Raw genomic sequence first — 26,017 nt, 5'->3', positions numbered from 1 at the left:
TTGATTTTGTAATCAAAACAACAATTATCGATGTTTCATACCATGTGGTTTGTTGGTACTAAATAGTCAAATTATGAAGTAGCCCCGCTCTGGCTGAAGCGTGTTCAGACACAGCATCACAATCTGCATGACTGGGTGTTCCATTGGTCGAAAGTCACGGCAAGTTGAGACAGGTAGATCAAGAGAGTGTCCGTGTATCGATAGCTGTCCCAATTTTATGACAACATGGTGTACCTGTGTTGTTTTTTGTTTGACCAGATTTGTTTAAGTCCTCATATATGAGTTCAGAAATGGATACTATCAATTCAGTAAAGCAGGAACAAGCTACATCTTCCGGGCATCATGTGTCAGGAAAAGCAGAAAGTAAACATTCTAGGCAGAGTAAATCTGCAGAGAAATCTAATCACCAGCTGGTAGCTGATGTGGTGCATAGTAATATTGTACCAGCGCAATCAATGAATTTGTTAAAAACGTAAGTCATAATATCACTCCAGGAATACTTCTGTGAGCTACCTCATAGATTTTGGATATTATGTGTGCATGTCAATCTGAGTAATAAAGATTACTGATAACATCAGAGTGATGTGCTGCAGGTCAGTGTTGTGTCATTCGTCACATCATAGTAGGTTCTGGCTTCATCCAGATTAGATTTAGAGAATACTAGATATAGGACAGCTTGTTATCCTGCATGACAATCATGTTTGTTTTATTATGTTTTGAAGGGGGGAAAACAGACATTGTAATATTACTGTTAGTAGATGCAATTAGAAATCTACATGGAATAACACTGAAACCAATATTTATTTTATTATATAAAAATTGGTTGGAAACAGGTTAAATAAGCTTCAGTCAAGAAGCCTACAACATTTATAGTGTGTGTTAAACCATTATTATTTCCTTATTTTGTACATTCTCTATTTTGCAATTGTAAAAAGTAAATTCTTTGCATGCATATTTGATACTGTTGATTGCAGTTTACAATGTATGAACATGTTAAAGTTTTGAGAAATTGAAACTAACTCCTATCACTATCATATAATATATATATATACATACTGAAATATAAAAATGAATCACTAAGGCCTTAAAATTCCAAGAAGGCCAACAAATCTACCCACCCTATTTACTAAAATCCCAAACATATCCATTTATCCAGGTTTCATTGCAGTTTGACAAACGTTTATCGTTTTGTCTGATTATCCAACATTCTTTATTCTTTAGTCCTAGGATGCCCTCAACTCTTGATGACTTTGAAGTGGTCACAACAATAGGAACAGGTTCCTATGGAACCTGCAAAAAGATCAGGAGGAAAAAAGATGGAAAGGTATAATGTCTGTTTGTCACTCATAACTTATCACTTGAAACAATTAGTTTACAGGCAATGACCTTTCAAATTTGGGCTTTTTAAGGTGTGAAACAGTGTGTTTCAAGACATGCCCGTGGTTCACAATTTTATGTTTTCTTTTTCATGCCTGAGAACCAAGAACCAAAGTTTTCCTTTTTTGCATAGTTTGGTCACATGAAGATAATCAAGTATAATATTAAACAGTAAACAGGGATGGTTATTAGTACCAGTCGTTTAGCGCAAACCAGTTTTGTTAATGTTAAAGGTATCTTAAGAGCTAGTTGAATTTCAAACATTTCTGGGTTTATTGTTATGTGTTATCACGATCCGGGATAGTAGACATTCTTTGTATTGCTATATCACTGTATATGTCATCACTATTCAAGCTACTAGACCTTGGTTAATTTCCATCCCTGAGTAAATGACTTCATTTAACAGGTTTAGTGACATCTTGAATGTTTCCTTGTAGAAACTTATGATGAGATTAACCAGTTCTTCTTATTGTATTTTTGTCTGAGTCTTGCTATATGTCAGGCTACTAGACTTTCTTTGTTTATTTCAATCCCTGAGTAAATGACTTGCTTGAGTTTAGTTTAAATTAACACTGATCTATTCCAGGTACTTGTGTGGAAAGAGATGGACTATGGTTCCATGACAGAATCAGAAAAGCAGATGCTTGTGTCAGAGGTCAACTTGTTACGTGAACTTCGACATGAACACATTGTCCGTTACTATGATCGCATCATCGACCGCAATAACACCACCATCTACATCATCATGGAGTTTTGTGAGGGTGGGGATCTTTCCACACTCATTGCTAAATCCAGAAAGGAGGGGTGAGTTATTTGAAGATTGTAATGGCACTAACAATCTCCTGTTATAGTTTGAGGGGCGGTCGGGTAGCCTAGTGGTTAAAGCGTTCGCTCGTCACGCCGAAGACCCGGGTTCGATTCCCGACATGGGTACAATGTGTGAAGCCCATTCCTGGTGTCTGCCATGATATTGCTGGAATATTGCTAAAAGCGGCGTAAAACCATACTCTCACTCACTCACTGTTATAGCTTGAACATGAAGTGAAATGGAAGTTGGGAATTAATATTAGGAAAGCTTTTAAGTTCTTTCATGGTTATTCCTATTTTGATTTAACAATAATGTATGTACCTGTACCTGATTGAGCTATCCACTCAATTATTTAGACTGGTACTAGCTGCACGATACAGAACCAGTTTTGTATGCTACTTTGTTAAGTAGATGTTATGCAGAAGCAGAGACAAAGTAAATAAAATAAAGGATTTGTTTACTTGAACATGCCTTTCCTCATTCCAAACACACTAGACAGAATACCAATGAGAAACAGGAAAAGTAGTTTTGGTAAGGTTAATAGAACAAGCAAAACAGAAAATGGAACTATGGCATGAAAGTAATGTCACAGTGGTCAGGTGTCGAAGATATGACTAGGCCAAGCCTTTTTTGGCTGACTGCTCTTTAACTGTGCCCCAGGCCTGGGAACATATGCTAATAATGTTTGGTCTTACGAGAATTACTAATTATTGGTCCTGGTGAATGAGTGGTGTAAGTCCAGAGCCAGCGAGCCAGAGTTTTGAGATGGCTAGCCCATATATTACCCTTTGTCATTTTAAGAGTGAAAATTAATTTAAAAAATATGACATGACAGCCCAGCAGAGTTAACCTGTTAAAAAATGATAACATGATGAACAGTTGTTCACATCATATATTTTCTTCAACAATGGAACAATTTGACATATCAATTCGCCCAACCAACTAGCATTGAGAATCGCTGAAATGCACATGCTGGTATCAAAATGTTAAGTCCCTCCCTTCTACCCCTATGGTTAATTTTGTGTGTAATATGTGTGAATTAAACATGTTTTTAATATGTAATCTATTATGTTCTTCATGTAGTAATATGAGCTATTTCGATTTGCAGTTTGCATGTTGACGAAAACTTTGCATGGAAAATTCTCATACAAATGACTTTGGCTCTACAAGAATGCCACAGACGAAAAAATGGCAAAGCTGTTCTTCATCGTGATCTAAAGCCTGCAAACGTGTTCCTTGATGCAGACAGGAATGTAAAACTTGGAGACTTTGGACTAGCCAGGGTACTGCATCATGAAACAAGTTTCGCCAAGACCTATGTTGGAACTCCATATTACATGTCTCCCGTAGGTATTTTTACAATGTTAAATTTTTAAACTTATCCTATCTCAAACTATGCACGATGCATTTCTTCCTTTTTTTTAAATCTTTCTGTGGAAACATGCTTGAACAAAGTTTCCAGCATCTAAAAACATTTCACAAAAACACATAGCATCACCATGTATTGATTATCTTTATGTTATAACCTGAGGGAAGATGGGTACCGAACATTAAAAATCTCCTGGCATGTCTCATGTGCAGACAAACTTTCTCCATTCGGATCCTCTCTGTTGTGATTGTCGCGGCCATTGTAGTAAAGACAAATGATGTACCCATCTCACATATAAATCCTTTACCGTCTACCTACGCAATCGCCACAAGCAGGAAGTTGACCGGCAGTCTAAGTCCAAAGACGTGGAACATGGTTTTCCTCTACTAAGAAGCCTAAGAGGGTGATCAAGCCAGTTGTCCCGTCCTCTGTGTCTGTCATCAAACCATCTTCAGCGCCCCCCCAGTTCAACAGTCTCTGTCCTCATTACATCCTTGTTCCCGCCTACAGTGGAGAAACCAGCCGCCTCAGACCTCTGCATGGTTCTACAGACGACTCATCCAAGCAGCTTCAACCCTGCTATTTTTCCATGATCATCAGCTACCAATCGATTGTCGTCCCCCGCTCCTTTACGTGATGTTTCTGTCATCGTCAAGCTCACCCATTCGGCTAAGCGTACAGTCACTCCTAAATCGACAATGATGGATTCGACTATGCCTCAGAATGATCGTACATGTTCGTCCTCTAACCTTCACAAGGATCGCCATAGCTGGGATTACTCACTCACATCTACCAGGGATTGCCGTTCTTCATCCAGGAATCACAGCTCCAACTGGGAACTTTTGCCTCCAGTTGTACCCTTTGTAGAGACTCCTGTAGGTGGCAGACTTAGTCTATTTGCAGCAAATTGGTCAATCATGGCCGATCCTTTCATGATGGTCCTCCTGCAGAATGGTTACATTCTGCCACTGATTGGAACGCCACCGATGACGTCCACACCCATGCAGCGAGTGTATCCGGCCAGCCAACTTCTGGCACTGAAAGAAACCATTGGTACGCTTTCAAAACATGCCATAGAATATAGAAAGTCCAAACACAAGTACCCTAGGATTTTACTCCCTGATCTTCCTTATCTTCAATATGAAAACAAACAACACAGTGTATCTAGAGGATTTTCACGTGACATTAATCAGGCTCCCTCAAATTTTCATCAAACCCACCGACCACATGGTTGGTCTCAACCACCAGGACGTGTTTCATCACGTACCCATCCATCGGGAGCATCGCTATTTCCTTTGGTTAATTTTCCAAGGCCGCCACTACAAATGGAAGGTGCTCCCATTTTGGATTTCTTCGGCCCTGTGGCTTTTTATCCGTATTTTCAAGCCCATCATGAAGTTCCTACACATTCGAGGGATTGCGTTAGAGTTAAACATCGTTGATTGTACTCAGGCCCACACAGATCCAGACGTTGTGCACCATCTCAATTTTCACACTGCAGCTTCATCAGTTAGGGTGGCTTGTTAATGTTGTTCGGCAAGGGTGGAAACTGGACTTTTAAAGTCAGTTAACTCTCTTGCCTCGGGAAGATGGGTGCCCATGGTGATGCTGGAATGTGTCCGGGTGAATTGTTTTTAGAAGCTGTAAAACTTTGTTCAAGCATGTTTCCACAGAAGGATCGAAAGAAGAAGGAAGAAATGCTTAGTGTGAGATATGATAAGTATATAAATATACTGGGTTTCTTTTATAAAATTTACAGTTGTGTATTGAATGGAACCATGTTGTAGTACACAGCTAAATGTAAATTCAAAGGCACAAATCTATCCAATTCTGTGGTTCCAGGAACTAGTCAACAATATGTCGTACAACGAGAAGTCTGACATCTGGGCTATGGGGTGCATGCTGTATGAGCTGTGTGCCCTCTACCCTCCATTCACTGCCACAAGTCAAACAGAACTCAATCGCAAGATCCGCATTGGTGACTTCGCTCGTCTTCCATCTCGGTACTCAGACCAGCTGGACCAAGTGATTAGGAAGATGATTAGAGTTGAGGTGGGTGGTATGACGACATCGTGCCTTGCAAGGTTTTCTTCCTGTCGAGTGTTAAATTAAGTTGAAATATGAAATAAATTCAAAGTTGATTTGTGAAACAAAGTAATCATTTTACCTGCCATTCCGTTAAACACTTCTTGATATTTTTCTTTATTTCACCTGACAGACAATTCTTGTAAGAAATCACTTTCAAAACTACATCATGATATTTTTATTGTGACAAACTCTACATTGTGGAGGAATCTGTGAACCAAATTATCAACAGAATCGAAGGTGCTAACTAATCTAAATTGTATGTTGTTTGTAGGTTGTTCGGAGGCCAGGCATTGAGGATATTCTGAGTGACAGTCTTGTGGTGTGTATGAGAGATAGATTATCCCGCCGCAGTTCTCGCAGCGAGAGTGATACCTCAGCACCACCACAACCAGATAGAATCTCACGCCAGGAAGAGGAACTACGTGCTAAGCTCAGACAATTGGATCTTCGTGAGAAGGAGCTTGATAGTAAGTCCAGTGTTTTCCTGGTATTTCATTTTCTTAAAGCATAAAACCAATATGTTTCAGTGCTAATCATGCTGTCCCCAGCAGTTTTATTGATCCTTTCCGTCACACCACCAGCATTGGTTTTTTTTATGAATATATTGCTTTTTCAAGTCGACGAAATTGCCTACTGATATAAAAAGTTGTGTACAAAATGGAAAGGCCCAAAGGGAATCTACTGTAAAAGGTTTCCAGATATCTTCTTTCAGTGGCATTTAGAAGTTGGTGTGATGAAGTAAGACGAGTTCTATGGATGAACAACTTCTTTATTAGTCATCCACTGGCTTCCAATTATCTTAATCAGCTCTCTGTGTCCATCAATCAATTTACTGTATAAACATTGATGTTAATAAGTATACATACCTATGTTGTTTAGCACTATCCATCACTTGCTTGATAAAGATGTTAGGATCTACACCGAAACGTCGCACTAATTGTAATAAAGAAGTTGTTCATCCATAGAACTCGTCTTAGTTTCCAGATATGTTCATATATATATGTGTAACGTTTGGTCATAAGCAAGTATATAAACATGATTCTTTCAGGTAGAGAGAGAAGTCTTGCATTAAAGGAGAAACTTGCAGATGATAAACTGAAAAGGTAAATCACATAAGCTTCAGATACTATTAGTTTATGAGTGACTTTTTTTACAGTTATTTAAGAGAGTTATGTATGGCCTTATGACGTGTGATTTGTGCATACAACGTTAGACTGATGGTGTAAAAGCTTACAATCTTTTATTGGGGTACGACCACCTCGGTGGTCTAGTGGTACAGTGTCTGCCTGTAGAGTGGAAGATCAGGGGTCATACCACAGCATGCATGGCGCTCTATGAGTGCAATAATCTTGAACACAAAATAAAACCCCATTTCACCTCACCTCACCTTATGGGGATAAAAATCTTTTTGTCATGGTGTACCTTTGCTCCTGGTTGTCAGGGGTCCCCAAGTTATTGGTACTATATTCCTCAATATGTCCATTGTTTTCCCAGTAAATAGGTCACTTGGCCCATGCATAAGTATTAAAATTGATATGAGGACCCTTGAAGATCCGGGGTAGAATAGGTCTTCAACAACCAATACTTGCCGGTGGTCAGGCTCACTGACTTGGTTGATGCATGTCATCTTATCCCAGTTGCGTGGATCGATGCTCATGATATCAATCACTGGATTGTCTGGTCCAGACTCAGTTATTTACAGACTGCCGTCATATAGCTGATATATTGCTGAGCGCAGCGTTAAACAACAAACAAACAAAACAAATGTGTGTGTGTGTGTGTGTGTGTGTGTGTGTGTGTGTGTGTGTGTGTGTGTTGCAACTAAATGGTAAAACTTCATGTCAACAAAAAGCCAATTCGCCAACTATTCATATGACTTCATCTACAGACACTTGAAACTTGAAACAAACAGCTGTATGCAAAAGAAAGACACCAACAATGTTTATATTTTCAGAGCTATGGATCTCCTGTCTCAGTGTAAACGTCAAGGAGGGTCTGTGATAGACGAGAATCTCTACTGCAGCCCCAGGGTGGCGGAGGGATCCCCCACCCCTATGCCAGGTAGGAAATACAGCCTACAGAATGGAGAGAACATCTCACCTGTGTGTCTTCCTGCTGGCTTTGTTGTGCCACCCCCAAGACTGCCCACTAACAAGCTTTGTCATGTCCGCTCTAAGCCATCTCGCTCTCCACTTCAAAGAATCAACTGACTGTCTGACATGTTCATACATTTCTGATCGTTACTTGATATGCATGATCTTTGGTCCATGATATGGTTTTCATCACAATGCAGTACATCTTAGTATTCAAAAGTTGACACAAGATTGATAATGTTTTGTACAGTATAGATACCTCTAACCTATGTAATATGTATTACATTATCATATCTTTTGGGTGAATAGTAAGCATTAAGCATGAAAAGTCTTTGGCAAATGCGACAGAATTTTAAAAAAGCCAATTAAATGGTCTGCTTTTTCACTTCAGTCATAACCAAATGAAACTTTTTCTTCTATCGTATCATGGACTGATGTGATATATACATCCAGGCATTATGTGTATCATATCATCCTATGTCTGTGGCTCCTGAATGTGCAATATATAACTGTCCTGCTTTGTAGAATTTAGCATCACCAGTCAAGAAAAAGGACCCACCTGACAAATTCTTTATTCTCTCAATATGACATTTTGATATTAGAGCTATTACCTTTATCAAGCACCTTTCACATAGTGTCCCAGTGACCTAATAAAGACCCTGAAATCCAGAAGTCAACTCTCCACATCCGTCCATAGCTTCTACAACATCAGATTGTGACAAGAAGTCAGTAATGTCCTTCTTCTTGACAGATGACAAGTAGCTAAATTATTAAACTATCCACTTTTTCTGTAGATGCTTCTAGTTGTTTCCTGTCATGCTCTTGTAATGTTATGTGATACAGATATTTATAATCAATGTCTACTTCAATGTGTACCCTACTTTTTTATGTCCAAAATAACAAAAATATCACTGGTTTCCCTTTGCTGATCATGTGAGTTCTGTTTATTGGTCGGGGCGGTCGGGTAGCCTAGTGGTTAAGCGTTGCTCGTCACACCAAAGACCCAGGTTCTTTTCCTGACATGGGTACAATGTGTGAAGCCCATTTCTGGTGTCCCACACCGTGATATTGTTGGAATATTGCTAGAGGCGGCATAAAACCATACTCACTCACTCAATCACTGTTTATTGGTCATGCCTAGCTGACATAGTGCCTTCCCTTCATCAGCAGTGTTTGAATTGTATGATCCATTCTGTAGTTGATCTTGTCGTAGTGGAGCATGATTGTACATGCCATTCATTAAGTATCAAACCTCACTATCCTAAAGCTTACATAATGCATATGGATTGTAGTACAATCCTGTCCACATGATGAAATAGCATGAGATTTATAAAACTTTGCTAAATGGACAAATATCTGTAACATACAATGTCTTAGTCTCATGAGAATGGTGTTACTTCTTCAGAGCCACAGTGTCAACGTTTGAATTTTTTATTCTCTCTTCCAACTCCTGATCTTGATTTTAAAAATCTGCGATCAACATATATAGAAATAAATTACCTAAGTGCATTTCAACAGCACTGATCTGGTGACATGCAATCTGGTGTCATGTCAACTTGGTGTGCAACAGATACAAATCATGAGACATCAAATTAAGAAAGATATATCTCCTTTAAAGTGAGTGATAACGCTATTGCGCTGCTTTCAGCAATACACCATCATGGGCAAGTACTTTGACAGTGGCGGTCAAGATTGTAGTACAACCAGTATGCATTATGTAGTCTTCTGACACTTCTTTCATAGTCACCCTTCATATCAATCTCATTAAAATCAGATCTTCATTCTCGCTACCGCTAAACAAGGATCTGACGACATCCCATTAGGGGTCATGTCAGAACGACCCTTCATCGGACCAATCAGAGTGTCGCTTACCAGATCACAAAAGTGACAGTCGGAATGTGTTTTCTGACGCAACCTCAAAACTTTAGCTCGGGATATTCTGAACAATAGTTAACGACTGAGTTCATACAATCTGGACCATCTTCTAACCATTCCGGAATGTACTTTTGTTCAGGTTTCACTTTTCTAATTGAGAATTTGTCAAAATATGTTTTGAAGCGTAGTCGCCTATTTGAAATTGGTGCCGTAAAGCACAAGAAAGCTGCCTTCTGATTGGCTTATGCAGACTTCTTGTCTGTTGTTCCATTGGTCGGTTAAAGTTCGCTATAGGTTGGTCTGACATGACCCAGAATGGGATGTCCTCAGATCTTTGTTTAGCGGTAGCGAGATCTAAGATCATATTTTAATGAGATTGCCCTTCATATGTATATACCAGTACATTTAATTGGCATGTGTGTCTGTAGAAAATGAGTGTATAGCACTTGTAAACAGTCATCAGAATATATCACACCCTTCACAGAGATGAACTTCTTTTATGTCTCAGTCAGCTTGGATGTAAAAATATTTTCACAAACAAATATTTAAGACAATGTTGATCATTTACTACTGGTATGTTTTAAAGGGCAAGTAAAGTGAAAGAAATTATTGCGATTTGCTTGCAAATGTCAATAGTCCTACATATTTTAAGTCAGTTTCTGAGGGGGGAATTCCTAGAGATTATCTAAATGTCCAAATGAAAGTACTGAAATTACAAAACAAACATGTTTTGGGGCATTGCATACATTGTTGAATGTGTGAAACGTCAACTTTGATCTTGATATTGTGCATAAAAATTAATAACTATTAACAATCTGTAACTTGCATTTTATCACCAACATCCTGTTGGGTACCTGAAACAGTGACTTCTTTCTTGTCCAGCAGCTGACCAAGGGATAATCAGCATTGTGTTTGTTTAAGCTGGGGGGGACTCCTATCAAACACTATATGGGACCGATGGATGCTTTTAAAACATAAATAATTATTTGCGACCCAACAATGGTGTAGATTTTGAAACTTCTTTCAGCCCCCTAAGTAGCAACCATTTTGGTCACCTATGTGACTTAAATATGATTGGTGACCATAAAAGGTGTTTCATCAATAGCTAGGGTAGTTTGTACCCGGTTGCATTTGCATGAAGTGATAGTGCGCCGAAAGGAAATATTTACATAATTAATTTACATAATTAAGGTTACCGGTCTATTATTACAACAGAATACCCATCTTTAGATTTCACACATTGAAGCAGCTGCGAACATATGTCCTACCTCAAATGAAACTTGGGTGGACGTATGTCCAATCCCAGATTCTCAGTCAGGCTCCGTGGAATAAATGGTTGGCTCCTATAAACGAAGGTTTGGCTCCTAAAATATTCAAACACCAGGAATCTGTTTTAACCAAAATAAGGGGAATCGCCGCAGTGGCGCAATTTTACGTTTGGGGGACAATTTCGCCTGTCTGTTTTATGCTAAATTTGTTTCTCAAATTTAATTTTGGTCAAGCATTTGTGAGTAAATATGTCTCAAAATATTACAATCTTCGAAATTGGTATGTTGACTTTACTTGCCCTTTAAGACAATCTGACATCAGATACAGAGCAAGAATATTTTTGTACCGCAGGTTCGGTAATGTGCCAAGATAAAAAAAATGTGTGTTTTTTTTGCGCTATTTTTAGGCATTAAAGTTTCAGACAAAATCATTGTTGTGTTGTTTGTACTGTCAGTAGTACCATTTCTATAAATAATCTTCAGAAACAGAAATGGGTAAGTATCGGAAAGCATTGTAATACCACATCACTTGCAACTCATATTGTAGCAACTGTATATGCTTAAGGTGAAAAATATTCTGCATTTGCATTCCACATGGGGTTTGTTTCAGGTATACCTTGAGAGACCATTGACCATTTACATGTTAAGCGATATGACCAGAATATGTTTTCAACATAATATCCTTTGTGATGAAGGCTAAGACACACACCACTGGACCCTGATTGGTGTATCCATGATTGCATCTTGGTCTCCAAAACCACTTGATCTTTACTGAAAGGGTCACAGGTGGCCCAAACATCTGAGGCACCGCAATTCACTGTGCAGAGTTGCGTCCCTTGGGAACACCGGAAACATTTGATCATGGGTTCAAATCCCTGATTCACCCCGATTATTTTTCTAGGTTTGTCAGCACCATACCCGTGCTAGTGGGTTTCACCAAAGTGGTGAACGTCTTTAACTCGAATTCTTTTAACTTGATGCATCATAACGAAATGAAACATGGTCTGTGCAAAATGTAACAGCACCTTGGTAAAATCTCAACACTCTTCTTGTCTCAAACCTCATGCCGTAATGTCTAACACTGTCATTGTATATTTTCAGAGTTAACCGATCTAGAGTCTCCTCACTCTTGTCTTTCCAAAGGGAAGAAGGAGGCAGACACTCCAAAGAAACGTGTTTCCTTCGACATGTACGGCAAGGAGAATCTTCGTCAACGCCAGCGTTTCCCTGACTACGTGACTGAAGTGAAAGATTATGATGATATGTACACAAAAGAATTGGTAAAGCGCCAAGAAATCAAGGACCGATTGATCAAGGCAAAAGTTAGGGCCTTTGACTATGGAGGAGTTGATTTAGATACAAAATATAAGACCCGCAATTTGTTATACTTCCGTTAATATCTATTGTGTGAAATGAATCAGGTTGTTAGCCATCTTGAATCATGTGTTTTTAATTGTGGCCTAGGGCTATTTATATAGAGAGAGAACTATCGGAGAAGTCATCTCAGGAATTTTGATGATTTGTAAATCTGATGCTGAAACAGTTCTTTGTAAGCAGAATCTATATTAGAAATTGCTTGCTGAGGCCAGCCAGTCAAAGTGATTTGAATGTTGTGTGATAATGGCTGCCATATTGTTATGAGAGCTTTCATTCTCTTGTGATAATTTTGTGTTTTGTTTTTTAAAAGTAATGACAATATCGTGCTATTGGAATTCCTTATTCCAAGTTTAAAGATCCAAGGCTGAGCTCTTCTTGGGACTACTTGTTTTTGTATGTGAGAGAACAAATACATGTTTATTTCTATCAAGAAATTCAAATAATTGGCATTAGAAAATGTTTGGCTTGATGTTGGTGTATTAACATTGTGGACAGTGGTACAGGGGTATAATTTGAGATGGGCGAAAACATTATTAATTATTCACAATGCTAACTTAATGCTACATCAGTTTTGAAGCATAACAGTTGCAAATGTCAGCACAAAGACCTGGGAGTCTGAAGTTGATTTACCTGTGTTTCCAAGGTAGTTGGGTTTTTTGTTCTAGACGTCAGGAATGATATTGACTCTGTACAGCTGTTAAAGAAATCCTACTTTCATGTGTTAGATGTATGAAGTGCTTCATGTGAAGTGTTTCACTCACTCGGAATGCTGAGTTTGTGAGATTGAAGAACAGGACACAATCTCATTAGAATCAGGTCTTAAGGCTCACTACTGCTTCCCAAAGGTCTGAGGAGAACCCATTACGGTTTATGTCTACAGTCAGAGTGATCTTTCGCAAACTTTGATTGACCAATGAAATGACTATTACAGGAAGTCGACAGGAGCCAATCAGAAAGCAGCTTTCTGTAGCTTTATGGCACTAGTTTCAAAATGGCAACTTCCATTACAGACTACACTTTGAAAATAAATTGACAAGGTTTTCAATTCAGAATTTAAAAACTGAACAATGGGAGAATCTGGAATGTCTAATTGATGGCAGATATTGTATGACAGTACTTCCACAGACCATGGAAAGTGTTTTGTTTCACATATTTATCCCATTGAAGCAAGAGATAGACGATGATTTCGTTTGGAATGCCCAATGCGAGGTTACAAGATCAGAAAACACATTCAGACTCTCACTTTTGTGATGTTTAAGCAATGCTCTGATTGGTCGGCTGAAAGGTCGTTCTGAGATGACCTGTAATGGGATGTCTTTGTGTCGCTGTAGCGAGGACTAAGATCTGATTTTAATGAGATTGAAACAGAACATTTCCCAAACTAAATTTGCAAATGATTTTCACTGATTTTGAAAGGATACTAAGATGGTACAGATAAAAACTGTTCTGAAAAATATTGATCTCTTTCTTTCTGAAATAACAAATTTTGAGTTATAGATAATGTGAATTTGAAATGAAAAAGTGAATTTTGAGTGCTATTCTACTTGAGTTTTGTGTTTCTGGGTAGTACTGTGGTGTTACCAGTTTAGTGTGATAGCGGTAGCCACTACTACAAGTTGTGTTGCGTGTGTTTACAAAGAAGTATTTTAGATTCATGAATCAGTATTTCCTTTTTTTTCATATCAAAGTTGAAACTTCCTGTGAAACTATTTGTTTATCATGTCTTTTGTTTTTTCTAACGTTTGTTAGAATTGTCTGTATTGAATGAGTAGTGTTGTTTCCCAAAGAGAGACCATTCACTTTATAATTAGTTACTGCTTCAGTCAAGTACACTATCAAGGGATAACAACATAGAATATAGATGTTTACTAGTGAGCTTATTAGGACATATTTACCACGCTAGAACTTTTCTAATGTAGAATACCATCATAGAACTTGTCTTTTCAAGCTCTAGTCAGCTTTTCGTGGCATTTTCATTGTTTCAATGTTTGTAGTAGAAAAGTTCAAATTTGTCTTGTTGATATCAGATACTATGCTTCATAACAATGTGTTTGATATTTGAACAGCTTCGATATTTCCAAGAAGTCTTTTCCTTCATCCATTTTCTCGAGTTCGGACAACGAAATATGTAACTAATAAATAATATGATTAATGTGTGAATCCTCTGTAAACCTGTAAAGTGCTCAAGGTTGATTTCAAGACAGCTATCAAGTACATTCATTTTCATGGTTATTGTTCATTGATACAAAAGAAACTTGGATTCCAAGTTTTCAATAACTACGAAAGGAGTGTAAATTATGAGTATTGTTGGTACCAAAAGGTACACTTTGTCTGTATTGTAAGCTGTGATCTCATGTTGGCTTTGATTTGTTAGTTGGTTAGGTTGTTATGTTCATTGGTGGTTGTGATTTCAGTTGATCAGTTGTAATTTATTTTGTGTATAAATGTTATTTATTTATATCATCATGTGCATTTTTTGCTTCCATGAAATGTCCATAATTTACGCATAGTTTTCAGGCCAAACCTTTTTTTAAAAATTGGTTTACAATTCTGCTGAATGCAAACTTGTATTTTAACAATGAAAAAAACTACATATATGTTTCAGTCCAGGACTGAGTTAATGAACACTTCACACATTGCATACTTATTTATGTAACTGTATGAATTGTTTTTTTAGTTATTAAATTATGATTCTTTGTCATGAAATTAACAGGGTAATTAACCAGAAAACATGTAAACCAAAAGGAAAAACGTGTGGCCTCAACTTCGCAGTCCTGACTTCCTTGTTTGAGCAGCAGCTTCCCATAGTGCCTTTAATCACCATCATTAGAACTGGAGAAAAGGGGCAACAGTTAAAACCTCTCTTATAGACGCCATGCAACAGCGGGTGTCAAATGTAACAAGTCAACTAATCTGGGAGTTGTAAGAATCGAGGACTGTTGGTGACAGTAGAGAGTGAGCTCTGTGTTAACATGATGTAGTTTAATTTTTTCAGAACTGATATCATGCAGACCACATCTTCGAATGCGAATACAACATCAACAGACTTAGAAATTTATGTGTATCCCGTTGCCCTCCTTGTTAGTTCATACTGCTTTGTATGTTATTGTTATTCATATCATAATAATCGTTTGAAGTCAAATGTGGCATTGATCTTATGACCAACTTGTTGGATTGTTTCTATCAGGCTTCCTGAACCGACTGTAAAATGTCACTGTTGACTACAATCCCTGCACTAGGGTGAATGGCATGTCTGAATGGCATGATGTCTTCCTACACTGTGATACAAGAAGACAGACATATCCTACTGGTTTCCTTTTATAATAAACTATTAAAAAAAAGTTGTTTTTTTATTCACTCCTGCAACATTAGTCATACATCCCACTACTGATGATGCAGTGTTAGCAATAGTCACACTCCAAAACATTGATCCACTCAGTGGATCCCGTGCTGAATGCTAAACATTGATCAACTCAGTGGATCCTGTGCTGAATGCTAAACGGTGATCCACTCAGTGGATCCCGTGCTGAATGCTAAACGGTGATCCACTCAGTGGATCCCGTGCTGAATGCTAAACAGTGATCCACTCAGTGGATTCCGTGCTGAATGCTAAACAGTGATCAACTCAGTGGATTCTGTGCTGAATGCTAAACAGTGATCAACTCATTGGATCCTGTGCTGAATGCTAAACAGTGATCCACTCAGTGGATCCTGTGCTGAATGCTAAACAGTGATCCACTCAGTGGACCCTGCGCTGAATGCTAAACAGTGATCCACTCAGTGGATCCCGTGCTGAATGCTAAACAGTGATCCACTCAGTGGATTCTGTGCTGAATGCTAAACAGTGATCAACTCATTGGATCCTGTGCTGAATGCTAAACAGTGATCCACTCAGTGGATCCCTTGCTGAATGCTAAACAGTGATCCACTCAGTGGATCCCGTGCTAAACAGTGATCAACTCATTGGATCCTGTGCTAAATGCTAAACAGTGATCCACTCAGTGGATCCCGTGCTGAATGCTTGTTTGTTTAATGCCTCACTTGGCATATTCCAGATATATGGTGCGGCCTGTAAATAATCCAGTCTGGACCAGACAATCCAGTGATTGACATCATGAGCATCGATCCACGCAATTAGGATACAATGAAATGCATCAACTATGTCGGCAAGCCTAAACACCAGATCCAATTACTTGCCACTTACGACAAGCATGGGTTGCTGAAGACCTATTCCCTATCCGGATCTTCACAGGCCCCTGTGTGAATGCTAAATGTTGATCATTTGAATGGGTCAGTGTTGAATGCTAAACATTGGTCAGCTGCTCGTCATGAATTGTGTTATATAATCAGCAAAAGTTATTGGCTGGCTGCATCTGTCTATAACCTTCCAACATCAGAAAGAAGAATGGGAACCATGTCCTGCATGTCCTCAACGGATACCTGTGTGGATTGCAGGGCAAAATATAGAATATTGTAATATAGGACATACTTTATGAGTTATAATTCTTGGTATGGGCCGGTAAGATAAGACTATTTCCAGACTGAAATGGGGACACTGTGGTTCCGACATGGTTATTTACAGGCTGCTGTTATGATCAATATACAGCGTGAAACAGCTTTCACTCACTCCTAACCTGCCTAAGCAGAGTACTGTTGATGACAAACATCTGTTTGAAAAAGAAGTACAAAAGTGTACTGTGGGGTTTCCAGGGGCGGTCGATTGCCTAGTGGTTAAAGCGTTCGCTCATCACGCAGAAGACCCGGGTTCGATTCCCGACATGGGTACAATGTGTGAAGTCCATTTCTGGTGTCCCCCGCCTTGATATTGCTGGAATATTGCTTAAAGCGGCGTAAAACCATACTCACTCACTCACTCACTGTGGAGTTTCCTGATGATCACAATAATTCTAGATATCAATGCTCTGTTGATAGGTAAATCAGTTCTGATTGAATGGAATTATTGTTCATATGATGTCCACTCCCTTCAATATGTTCAAGCCTTTTATTTTAAACCTTGATGTTAGGTTTCGTGGTGAAAACATCTGCGACATATCCCTGCAGAAATTCTTAGCAGAATCTGAAAATCTCATACTTGTCAAAGTAGCCACCAAAGAGGAATGGTTGGTTGATGTGTGTCATGCCATTGATTATGGTTGAAGATGTGGGGTGATGCTATCAACCACGGAGTGAGTGAGTATGGTTTTACGCCGCTTTTAGCAATATTCCAGCAATATCACGGCAGAGGACACCAGAAATGAGCTTCACACATTGTACTTATGTCGGGAAAGAAACACGGGTCTTCGGCGTGATGTGCGAACGCTTTAACCACTTGGCTACCCGACCGCCCCACTGACAAGATCAGTAACATCCAGGCAAAATGTAGGCGTCATATTGTCAACTGCAGTGTAGAGACAGCATTCAATCAATCCTTCACACAAATTTTCAACTCTCTGGAACTCATGCTTTTTTCTCATAGTTACGAATTATTCACAACACTAAATGTTGACAATCTAACATTCATGCAAAGTTCCAACATATACCCTTCTCATTTTTAGACAAATAGTCTTGGACATGAAAGCACACGTCTATTTTGCAATACCATCGGCAACTTTGATAGGGGCCAAATTGAATTCAGATCATGAAAAGTATTAAATTACTTATCATCATTATCATTCACGTAAAGTCTCAACAGGCTGTGCTTCGTGGTTTCAAAATACTTACAAAACTGTTTATTAAGTAGGAATATATTTTTTTCAATTGATAAAATACATCAGCAATGTGTTCAGAAAAATCTTTCTGCAGCACTGTCTACAAGTACAATAGCCAAGGTATTGGCCTGTGCAAATACTTGAAACCACTTCCAGCTGTCATCATTTCCACAAAGTATTATCTTTAGATGTTTTGAGAAGAATATTAAAACCTTTTCCAAACATCGGAACAAATTTGAAGAAATATTTGGTGGCCACAGTGGTGGGTGTATGTATGCCAAGCTTCAGTGGAGAAAATGTCTACAGATGAGAACAAGGACAAAAATGTCAGAAGTGTTCAATACGGCTGCTGGTCCAGCAGTCTACTGAAAAAATTATTATTTCCAAAATGAATTGTCACAAGTGTGAAAAAAGCAATGACATCAACTCCCTTGGGTGTATACTACATGGAACATTAAAAAATGACCGTCAAACATAAATTACTAAACCCTTTATTTCTAGTTTGCAGAAGGATCAATGATTTACAGTCCAATTCAAAATATGTGATAAAGTCTAAGTCCCTGTTCTACACAGCACACATTCATCAGTCTTGCATCCATCACCACGCCTTCTCTCCCTCAGCTAATCTGCGGCCACCAAACAGTCGACTTTTGTTTCGATACAACGTCTGCGTCTCGTCAAGCTGCCCTTGGAAGTAGCTGCCAACAAAGTAGGCTGCTGGTGGTATCAGCAATGCCATGTAGTATGGCAAAAACCTCCCTCTTAGCATGGAGAACTTCATCTTCAGTCTGAAAACATAATAGAGTTGATGTAGAAAAGTTCCATTACAAACCATCCAATCATGACCTTCATTCTAGCAAAAGTAACATGCAAATAAATCAGCCAATGGTTGGGACTCTGGCGGCTTTGTAGCATCTTTGAGAGGCAAGGGCGTTAACTGACTATAAAAGTTCCTTGCCTAACTAGGCTGGAATTTCCAGGCTTAATCGCACTGCCACCAGTGGCTATTACGAGCTATGTCCCTCCTATTGACCAATCAGATGCCATCTCTCATATCACTTGTATTTGCTTCAAACAAAATGGCAGCGCCAGGTCAAGATGATTTGAATTTTAATCAAGATCCATATTGTAATATAAACGGTAATAATGCGAAGTGCATCAAATCACTCGAGCACCTTGATTAAAAACATGAAAAGATTTGCAAAATATCTGTCAATGCCCAGTTGACGGTACACATGCTTTGCAAAAACAGCAATTGCCTGAAATCTGCACGTTGAAATCCATGTTGTTTACAAACTGGATGTGTGTTTTGTTACATGATTTTGATTGGACTATGCATAGACTTGTTAGTCCAGCCAAAATGTAACTGGAATTCCAGCCTAGTTCGGCAAGGGTGAAAACTGGACTTTTATAGTCAGTTAACATCCTTGCCTTGGGAAGATGGCTTTGTAGCTAACAAATAGAAAACTGGAAAAAACATTTACTTGCATTGCACTTTGATCAGTATGTCGGTTTATCAAGGTGTGTCAGCTTGATGCGAGAAGAAAGCCAAAGTCATGCAGGCCATAAACCTTTACAACTTCGGTGAAACCCACAAGCACGGTTGTGGTGCTGACAAACCAAGAAAGATAAGGGCGCTGTTCAAGTGATTCTGCAAAATTCCAGCTATTTCATAGTGGCTTGTAATGGCCAGTCAGGCTATTGGAACAGAATTAACCATGACCAACAAATGTTACACAGTAGCCCTATATATTTATATTTAACAAAAGGGACATTAACATGCACCCTTCATCTGGATATTTGTTAATAATGATCGATTTCTGGATAAGTTGTGAGTTACATTTCATTGTGGATTACACTTTACCAACAGATAGGTGGCAAGTCTGGACCGCATCATTTTGCGGACAAGCGAGATTATATATTAGTTTCTGACCCTGTTAAGAGTGACACTCTAAGATGTAATATATTTGCCAAAGTGTGACATACCAAATGCAGCAACATTTCAATGCCATTTCAGCAGATACTCACCCTGAGCTCTGATCTCTGCTTGTTTAGCTAGAAGGGCTTGATTAACTTTGAACCGCCTTGTCCTTGACAAATCGTACAGGATGGCGGTTGATGCAGCTACTGGGAAGAAGAGTGACCAAAAATTTCTCCTGAGGAATTTGCTGGACTTCTTCCACAATGTCAAATTTCCTGAAAGTCCATCCATCAACTAAAAACGAAAGAACAACAATCCTTAGACTTATTTTTGTTTTAACTGAAATGTAATAGGTAATAGGACTATTTCAACTAACTGGCCATGTTAATTTTCTAACTCGATATCAGACCTGGGGTATTCGTATTCAGTAATTGTACTCGAATATTAGTCAATACAAAAAATTGAGTATTCAGTATTCATAACAACTCATGAATACAAGTATTCCTATTCGTATTCAATACAAAATTAATGTATTCACCCCAGGCCTGCTTCATATGACACCTGTTTGATCTCCTTAAAGTAACAGTTTGTTGAATAATGATCTTGTTTTTCTTGTTTATGTTAAGCTTGATGACATATAAATAAATAAGAGATTAAGAAAAGGCACAATGTGCCGGCGTCACTTACTTGACCAAAAACAATAGCAAGCTTAACATAACAAGATAAAAGTATATATATTTGTCAGATTAGACATTGTATATCCATGCTTTGACAAATATATTTTGTATCATGTTTAGAGGTAGCCCACAGGACCATACAGTATCAAAGAAACACAATGACCCCACAGACAATCTGTTTTATAACAACACATCCATTGTAAATAATTTTATAAAGGTCTTTACATCTTTGGAAAAATAGTCAAGCATTTTCCATTTGTTTTCTCTGCCGCAGGTAAACAATTTATAAATGGGAATAATTTCAGATTTTTAGCTGGTCGGTTAGACCATCTGAACAGTATTACTGACATAAGTCAAATTGTCTAGTCTATTTCTTCGAAACTCAATGCATATAGATGGATATGTGGATATATCATTGTGTAGGTAGAAGTTATTTGTATCTGAAACAGTCAAGCACACGTCACTTGTAATAAAATTAAAGTCATAGTTTCCAAAGGTGCCTTTTGCAACTGCAAATAGATTATAGCTGTGTTAACTAGATCTTGCTTTTGATTACCAGTTGTTGAAATTGAGCACGAAAGTCATGGGGTCCTTGTCTTAACACTAATGTCAGAAGGCAATCGGGGCAAACTGGGATTCGAACTCATGATCATAAATAGCTGGCATGCCCAAATGATGCAACTGCACAGCGAATTGTGGCGCTTTTGACAACTGGGCTGATAAGAGTTATTGACCCGTGAAGATCTGAGGTAGAATAGGTCTTCAGCAACCAATGCTTGTCGTAAGAGGCGACTAATGGGATCGGGTGGTCAGGCTCGCTGACTTGATTGATGCATGTCATTGTATCCCAATTGCATGGATCGATGCTCATCACATCAATCACTGGATTGTCTGGTCCCGACTCAATTATTTACAGACCGCCTTCATATAGCTGGAATATTGCTAAGTGCGGCGTTAAATAACAAACTATACCAAATAAGTACTGTATTACATTGTATCACTCAAGAATGCAGTGTCCAACATAATGTGGGGTCATAGGATCTATGAGGTTTTTTATTGTCTTTCAATCTGAATCTTTATCTAATAACATCAGGGTTATGACAAGGGCCACTTGACGTTCTTCATAAATATTCAAGAAAGGTTCCCCATCCGGCATTGTTTTTGGCTTAAAGTAGAATCTAACATGCTTGTGAAGATTTAATAACATCCTTCACATTTCATAAGGTTTATATAATTATAGACCTTCACAACTATTTACAAATGATGAGAAAGATAAATCATTTCTATATCTCTCCTACATGTATACAGCATATAATGTATACTTTTGAGATTAGTCGGACAACACGTGATGTCTCTTTGTAATATTGTGAATGTGAAATGATCTTGACTTAGGAATGGACACGAGAAACGAAAGAACTATGTGAGCACTGTGCCTGAAGTTCACTGAAAACAGTGGAATTGGCAATGCCATATTTGTTTTGAAATAGAAACATGTTCTAATACACAAAATATGTTTACCGCATGCATTTAAATGAAACAACTAAGTTAAAATCAGAAAGTCATGAGGTTTAGAGAGAAATTGTGAACAACCTCAGTGTATCGCCAGCCAGGTGAAGGTCATATGAATCGTGTGTTTACGGCAAATGTCGTTTTCAAAACTTCCGGTGAGATAACACGTGCGGTCGGTCAGTCGCTGAATTTCTGAATATTGGACATCGAACAAAGTTTGCTTTCGTTTACTTACGTCTGCTTATGTAATTATTTCCTAGTCAAAGAGTAATTCGACACAATCATTCAGCTACTGTCACTGTTGGTAAGCTGCTGATCACCAATAAACTCAATCTGCGATTGTGAATCGGACTGACGAAGATCGAGCTTTGCTGCTCGATGTGCTGTACCTTTGACTTCGTTGTTCTCTAACTAACTAAAGTAACTAGAGGTCATTCACACCCCAGTTCTCATAATCACTATGGCTAGTAGTGGGTGGCGACTCTGGGGCTTAGCAAAGCCTGGGTTTCATAACTGCTAATTAATTCATTTGATTGTGACCGTCATCGAGAGGCCCTTTTGAGGTTGACATTAATTCATGCATAATATGTTGAATGAGAGCAGATAGCATGAAACTTTTTCGGAATATGCATATTCTTAAATTAGAGTAAACAAGAATAAGTTAACATCTTGTTGCATTTAAATAAATGTTGGACACATTATAGGAATCGTGTGTATGATTACGTTTTCATAACAAGTCGAATCCGGTTCTGAATAGGTCTTCCACAACCCACGCTTACCGTAAGAGGCGACTATACTTGAAAGAGGGATCAGGTGGTCCAGCTAACGGACTCGGTTGATGCATGTCATCGTACCCCAATTGCGTGGATCGATGTTCATTTAGGAGATAAACATATTGTGTTTTCAATGTAGAGCTAGGTTATCTGTAGATTTAACCGCGCTAGATTAAATTTGGAACCGAACGCGCAAAGTCACGTGGTATCGTTGGACACGGGGACTGAATTCAAGAATTAAGAAATTATGCTAACAACTTAACAGAGTGTATAAATGATTAATGTGTAATATGAAACACAAAAACAAGTCTTTATTGAAAACCTGTTTAATCAATGTTGTTTTTTTCAGAAGCGATTGTAATTATTATACAGATTTTCCCAATTTGAAATATCATGCCTGGGTCATTGCTACAGGTTAGAGTAGAAGTGAATGATGTTTATAATGATATGAATTATCATTGTGTACGGATTCACTTTTTTGGGGTATGAATCATACAGTTGATTAGGTACGTTTGTGTACGAGTCCGCCAAAGGAACATAACTGGGTACAAATTTTCCAGTTCTTCATGAGACGCTTCATGGTATGGGTGGTTTAAGTACTTTTCAACACACATCATGTATGGAACATGTAATCATTAGTCTTTGTGGCTACTTGAACAAAAATACAATTCTCACAAAATTATTCCAATTGCTTTTATTGAAAATGTAGCAGGGCATGGAGTCATTCCACAGATGACATCTTTACCTTGTCAGCTTGCTGACAGGGTTAACCTCCTTGGTCATGTGGACAAGACGCCCGACCTCCGTCCGTGGTTCGAATCCCATCACGGTTCGAAATTTTATGGCCGCTACATTGGCGCACAACGTGGCACAAGGTATGGATGTCATCTGTGGGATGACTCCACGCCTAGCTGCTACAAATACATTATGCCATATAAATCTACTGTCACTCATCACTCATCTTGTTTGACACATGTTATTTAATTGATTGCTTCAGAACATGCATATGCGACCTATACTGGTAGTGGTGTGACCGGACGCAACGACGATGTCAGCCCTCAAGGTGAAAGGCATAGCACATTTATGTTTCACAGAAAATGGATCAACATTTTGTGGACTCCTTGTAACGGAATCACGAGAGCAATATTCAGTTAGAGGGCGATGTCACATCTCGCATGACCACGTGGACACCCACGAGTGTTGTTTTGACGAACATGCATCTCTCATGGAACTGACTGTCACAGATCATATGAACTTTGACGACGAATACGTCATACCTGACGTCATGAAATCAGGGGGAGACAACTGTTCTCTTACATCAAATCACGTTGAGTTTCATACAGATCAACTCTTAGTAGATGCCAAAGCTGATAAATGTATAGAGAAGTTCTTTTCGAAGTCATTGCTTGGGAAGAATTGTGTAGTGTGTGTTGGTGAAATGAACATCACTTATCACAAGCCTGATACAGACGTTGAAGTTGATAAGTAATATTAATATGACGTAGCTACACTAATACTCAAACACCTGCACACGTGTTTTACCTGTTTCATTATTTCTTCCTGCCAGGTCACAATAAATATGAACTCTAACATGGGTAATGTTTGTTATATATATATATATATATATATATATGTTACATGAAATTAGTGTTATACCTTCAACATGAAGATCCGGAGTAGAATAGGTCTTCAGCAACCCATGCTTGGCGTAAAAGGTGACTATGCTTGTGGTAAAAGGCGACTAACGGGATCGGGTGGTCAGGCTCGCTGACTTGGTTGATGCATTTCATCGATCCCAATTGTTTGGATCAATGCTTGTGATGTCAATCACAGGATTGTCTGGTCCAGACTCGATTATTTACAGACCGCCGTCATATAGGTGGAATATTGCTGAGTGCGGCGTTAATCAACAAACCAACCTACCGTCAACATAGATATGAACGTTTTAGATCCTCTGGTGCTATACCGGAAATGAAGTATTGTTGGACGTATGTTCTGTAATAGTATTTTGTGCGCACCAGGACGTACTTTAAGAAAGTCGAACCCCAGTAAACCACTAATCGGGAGTGAGGCTGACATCAAGCAGGAGAACTGAGACATATTTTTGAAAGGCACTCAGAAAGGATTTTTTCTGGATAACAACTTTGTTCTTTGTAACGCTTCAGTGCTACTTTTACCTCTTCACTGATCGGGGCGGTCGGGTAGCCTAGTGGTTAAAGCGTTCGATCGTCACGCCGAAGACCCGGGCTCGATTCCCGACATGGGTACAATGTGTGAAGCTCATTTCTGGTGTCCCCCGCCGTGATATTGCTGGAATATTGCTAAAAGCGGTGTAAAACCGTACTCACTCACTCACTTCACTGACAAAAACCAAGCAAGCTCAACAACGTGCTATCTTTGACATTGATACAACTATGAGGTGAAGTGGAGGTTTAACATGGCGTTCAAGGTTATACATAAGTGCATGTACGTGGGTGTGCCTGCTTGTACCAATCCGACTAATGTCGGTTTTATAGTGCTAGCCCCTTGAGATATGCTGCAATTTAACATGGATACCCCACTCCGACACATTATACTGACCCCAGTCAGATGTCCTTGTTTTATCCCTTTCATGCCGAGTGACAAGCACTGCAACAAGAAGTGCCGTCTTATTACATCTGTTGGTATGACGCGGTCAGCGGATCGAACTACCGACTTTCCGTTCTCGGAGCAGGACACCTTAATAAAGTCAATACTTCACCTGTATGCCTACATCACGGATGATGAAGAAAGAACGTGTTGAAAAGCATCCTGTGAAGTGTTGACGATGCTCTTGTCTCTAGCGTTGTAGTGAAATCTGGGGTATTGGATGAGCCGGATCTGGTGTCAATATTTTGATTCCACGTTGCTCAAAAGACAAACAAGAAAATGCTGCATCAAAATGTAGCCGCAAATAGGCATTATAATTGTTTGTTTGTTGTTTAACGCCGCACTTAGCATTATTCCAGCTCTATGACGGCGGTCTGTAAATAATCGAGTCTGGACCACGGCCCACTTGCACAAAGCAATCTTAGCGCTAAGATGATTGTACTTTAACATAGGCTTACAATAGTCGTAGCGCTAAGATCGCTTTGTGCAAGTGGGACCAGACAATCCAGTGAGTGACACGATGACATGCGTCAACCAAGTCAGCGA

The 26,017-nt window shown here is 38.9% G+C and overlaps 1 protein-coding gene and 1 long non-coding RNA gene across 4 annotated transcripts; one reads left to right on the top strand and one right to left on the bottom strand.

The window, feature by feature from the left end:
- Positions 1 to 40: 40 nt before the first annotated feature.
- Positions 41 to 14,634, top strand: LOC139442145 (serine/threonine-protein kinase Nek2-like). 2 transcript variants are annotated; one of them, XM_071222948.1, is made up of 9 exons: positions 41 to 173; positions 1,222 to 1,324; positions 1,964 to 2,181; positions 3,294 to 3,531; positions 5,397 to 5,606; positions 5,914 to 6,109; positions 6,691 to 6,745; positions 7,597 to 7,703; positions 11,980 to 14,634. In XM_071222948.1, the coding sequence occupies exons 2-9, from the start codon at positions 1,229 to 1,231 to the stop codon at positions 12,273 to 12,275; spliced, it is 1,416 nt and encodes a 471-aa protein (XP_071079049.1). In that variant the 5' UTR covers positions 41 to 173; positions 1,222 to 1,228; the 3' UTR covers positions 12,276 to 14,634. The 2 variants fall into 2 exon arrangements, with proteins under 2 accessions (XP_071079049.1, XP_071079048.1); XM_071222947.1 differs by lacking the exon at positions 41 to 173 and adding an exon at positions 226 to 472.
- Positions 14,635 to 18,438: 3,804 nt separating this feature from the next.
- Positions 18,439 to 22,572, bottom strand: LOC139443023 (uncharacterized). Of its 2 annotated transcripts, none has more exons than XR_011651716.1 (3): positions 22,306 to 22,572; positions 19,992 to 20,178; positions 18,439 to 18,751 (listed from the first exon to the last, which is right to left on the bottom strand). It is a non-coding gene; the product is annotated as an uncharacterized lncRNA (long non-coding RNA). The 2 variants fall into 2 exon arrangements; XR_011651715.1 differs by lacking the exon at positions 22,306 to 22,572 and adding an exon at positions 22,152 to 22,256.
- Between the last annotated feature and the right edge of the window lie 3,445 nt (positions 22,573 to 26,017).

Source organism: Haliotis cracherodii, unplaced genomic scaffold (assembly GCF_022045235.1).
Source record: "Haliotis cracherodii isolate W230 unplaced genomic scaffold, xgHalCrac1.p SCAF_5, whole genome shotgun sequence".
In the NCBI taxonomy this organism is placed as follows: Eukaryota; Metazoa; Mollusca; class Gastropoda; order Lepetellida; family Haliotidae; genus Haliotis; species Haliotis cracherodii.
This window is presented reverse-complemented; position numbering and strand designations above follow the sequence as displayed.

What these genes read in the sequence shown, in the direction of transcription:
- LOC139442145 (XM_071222947.1), top strand. Translation starts at nt 279, where the DNA reads ATGAGTTCAGAAATGGATACTATCAATTCAGTAAAGCAGGAACAAGCT. An exon ending in TCAATGAATTTGTTAAAAAC is followed by an intron (nt 473 to 1,221) that starts GTAAGTCATAAT and finishes TTTATTCTTTAG; the next exon opens with TCCTAGGATGCCCTCAACTC. An exon ending in GGAGGAAAAAAGATGGAAAG is followed by an intron (nt 1,325 to 1,963) that starts GTATAATGTCTG and finishes GATCTATTCCAG; the next exon opens with GTACTTGTGTGGAAAGAGAT.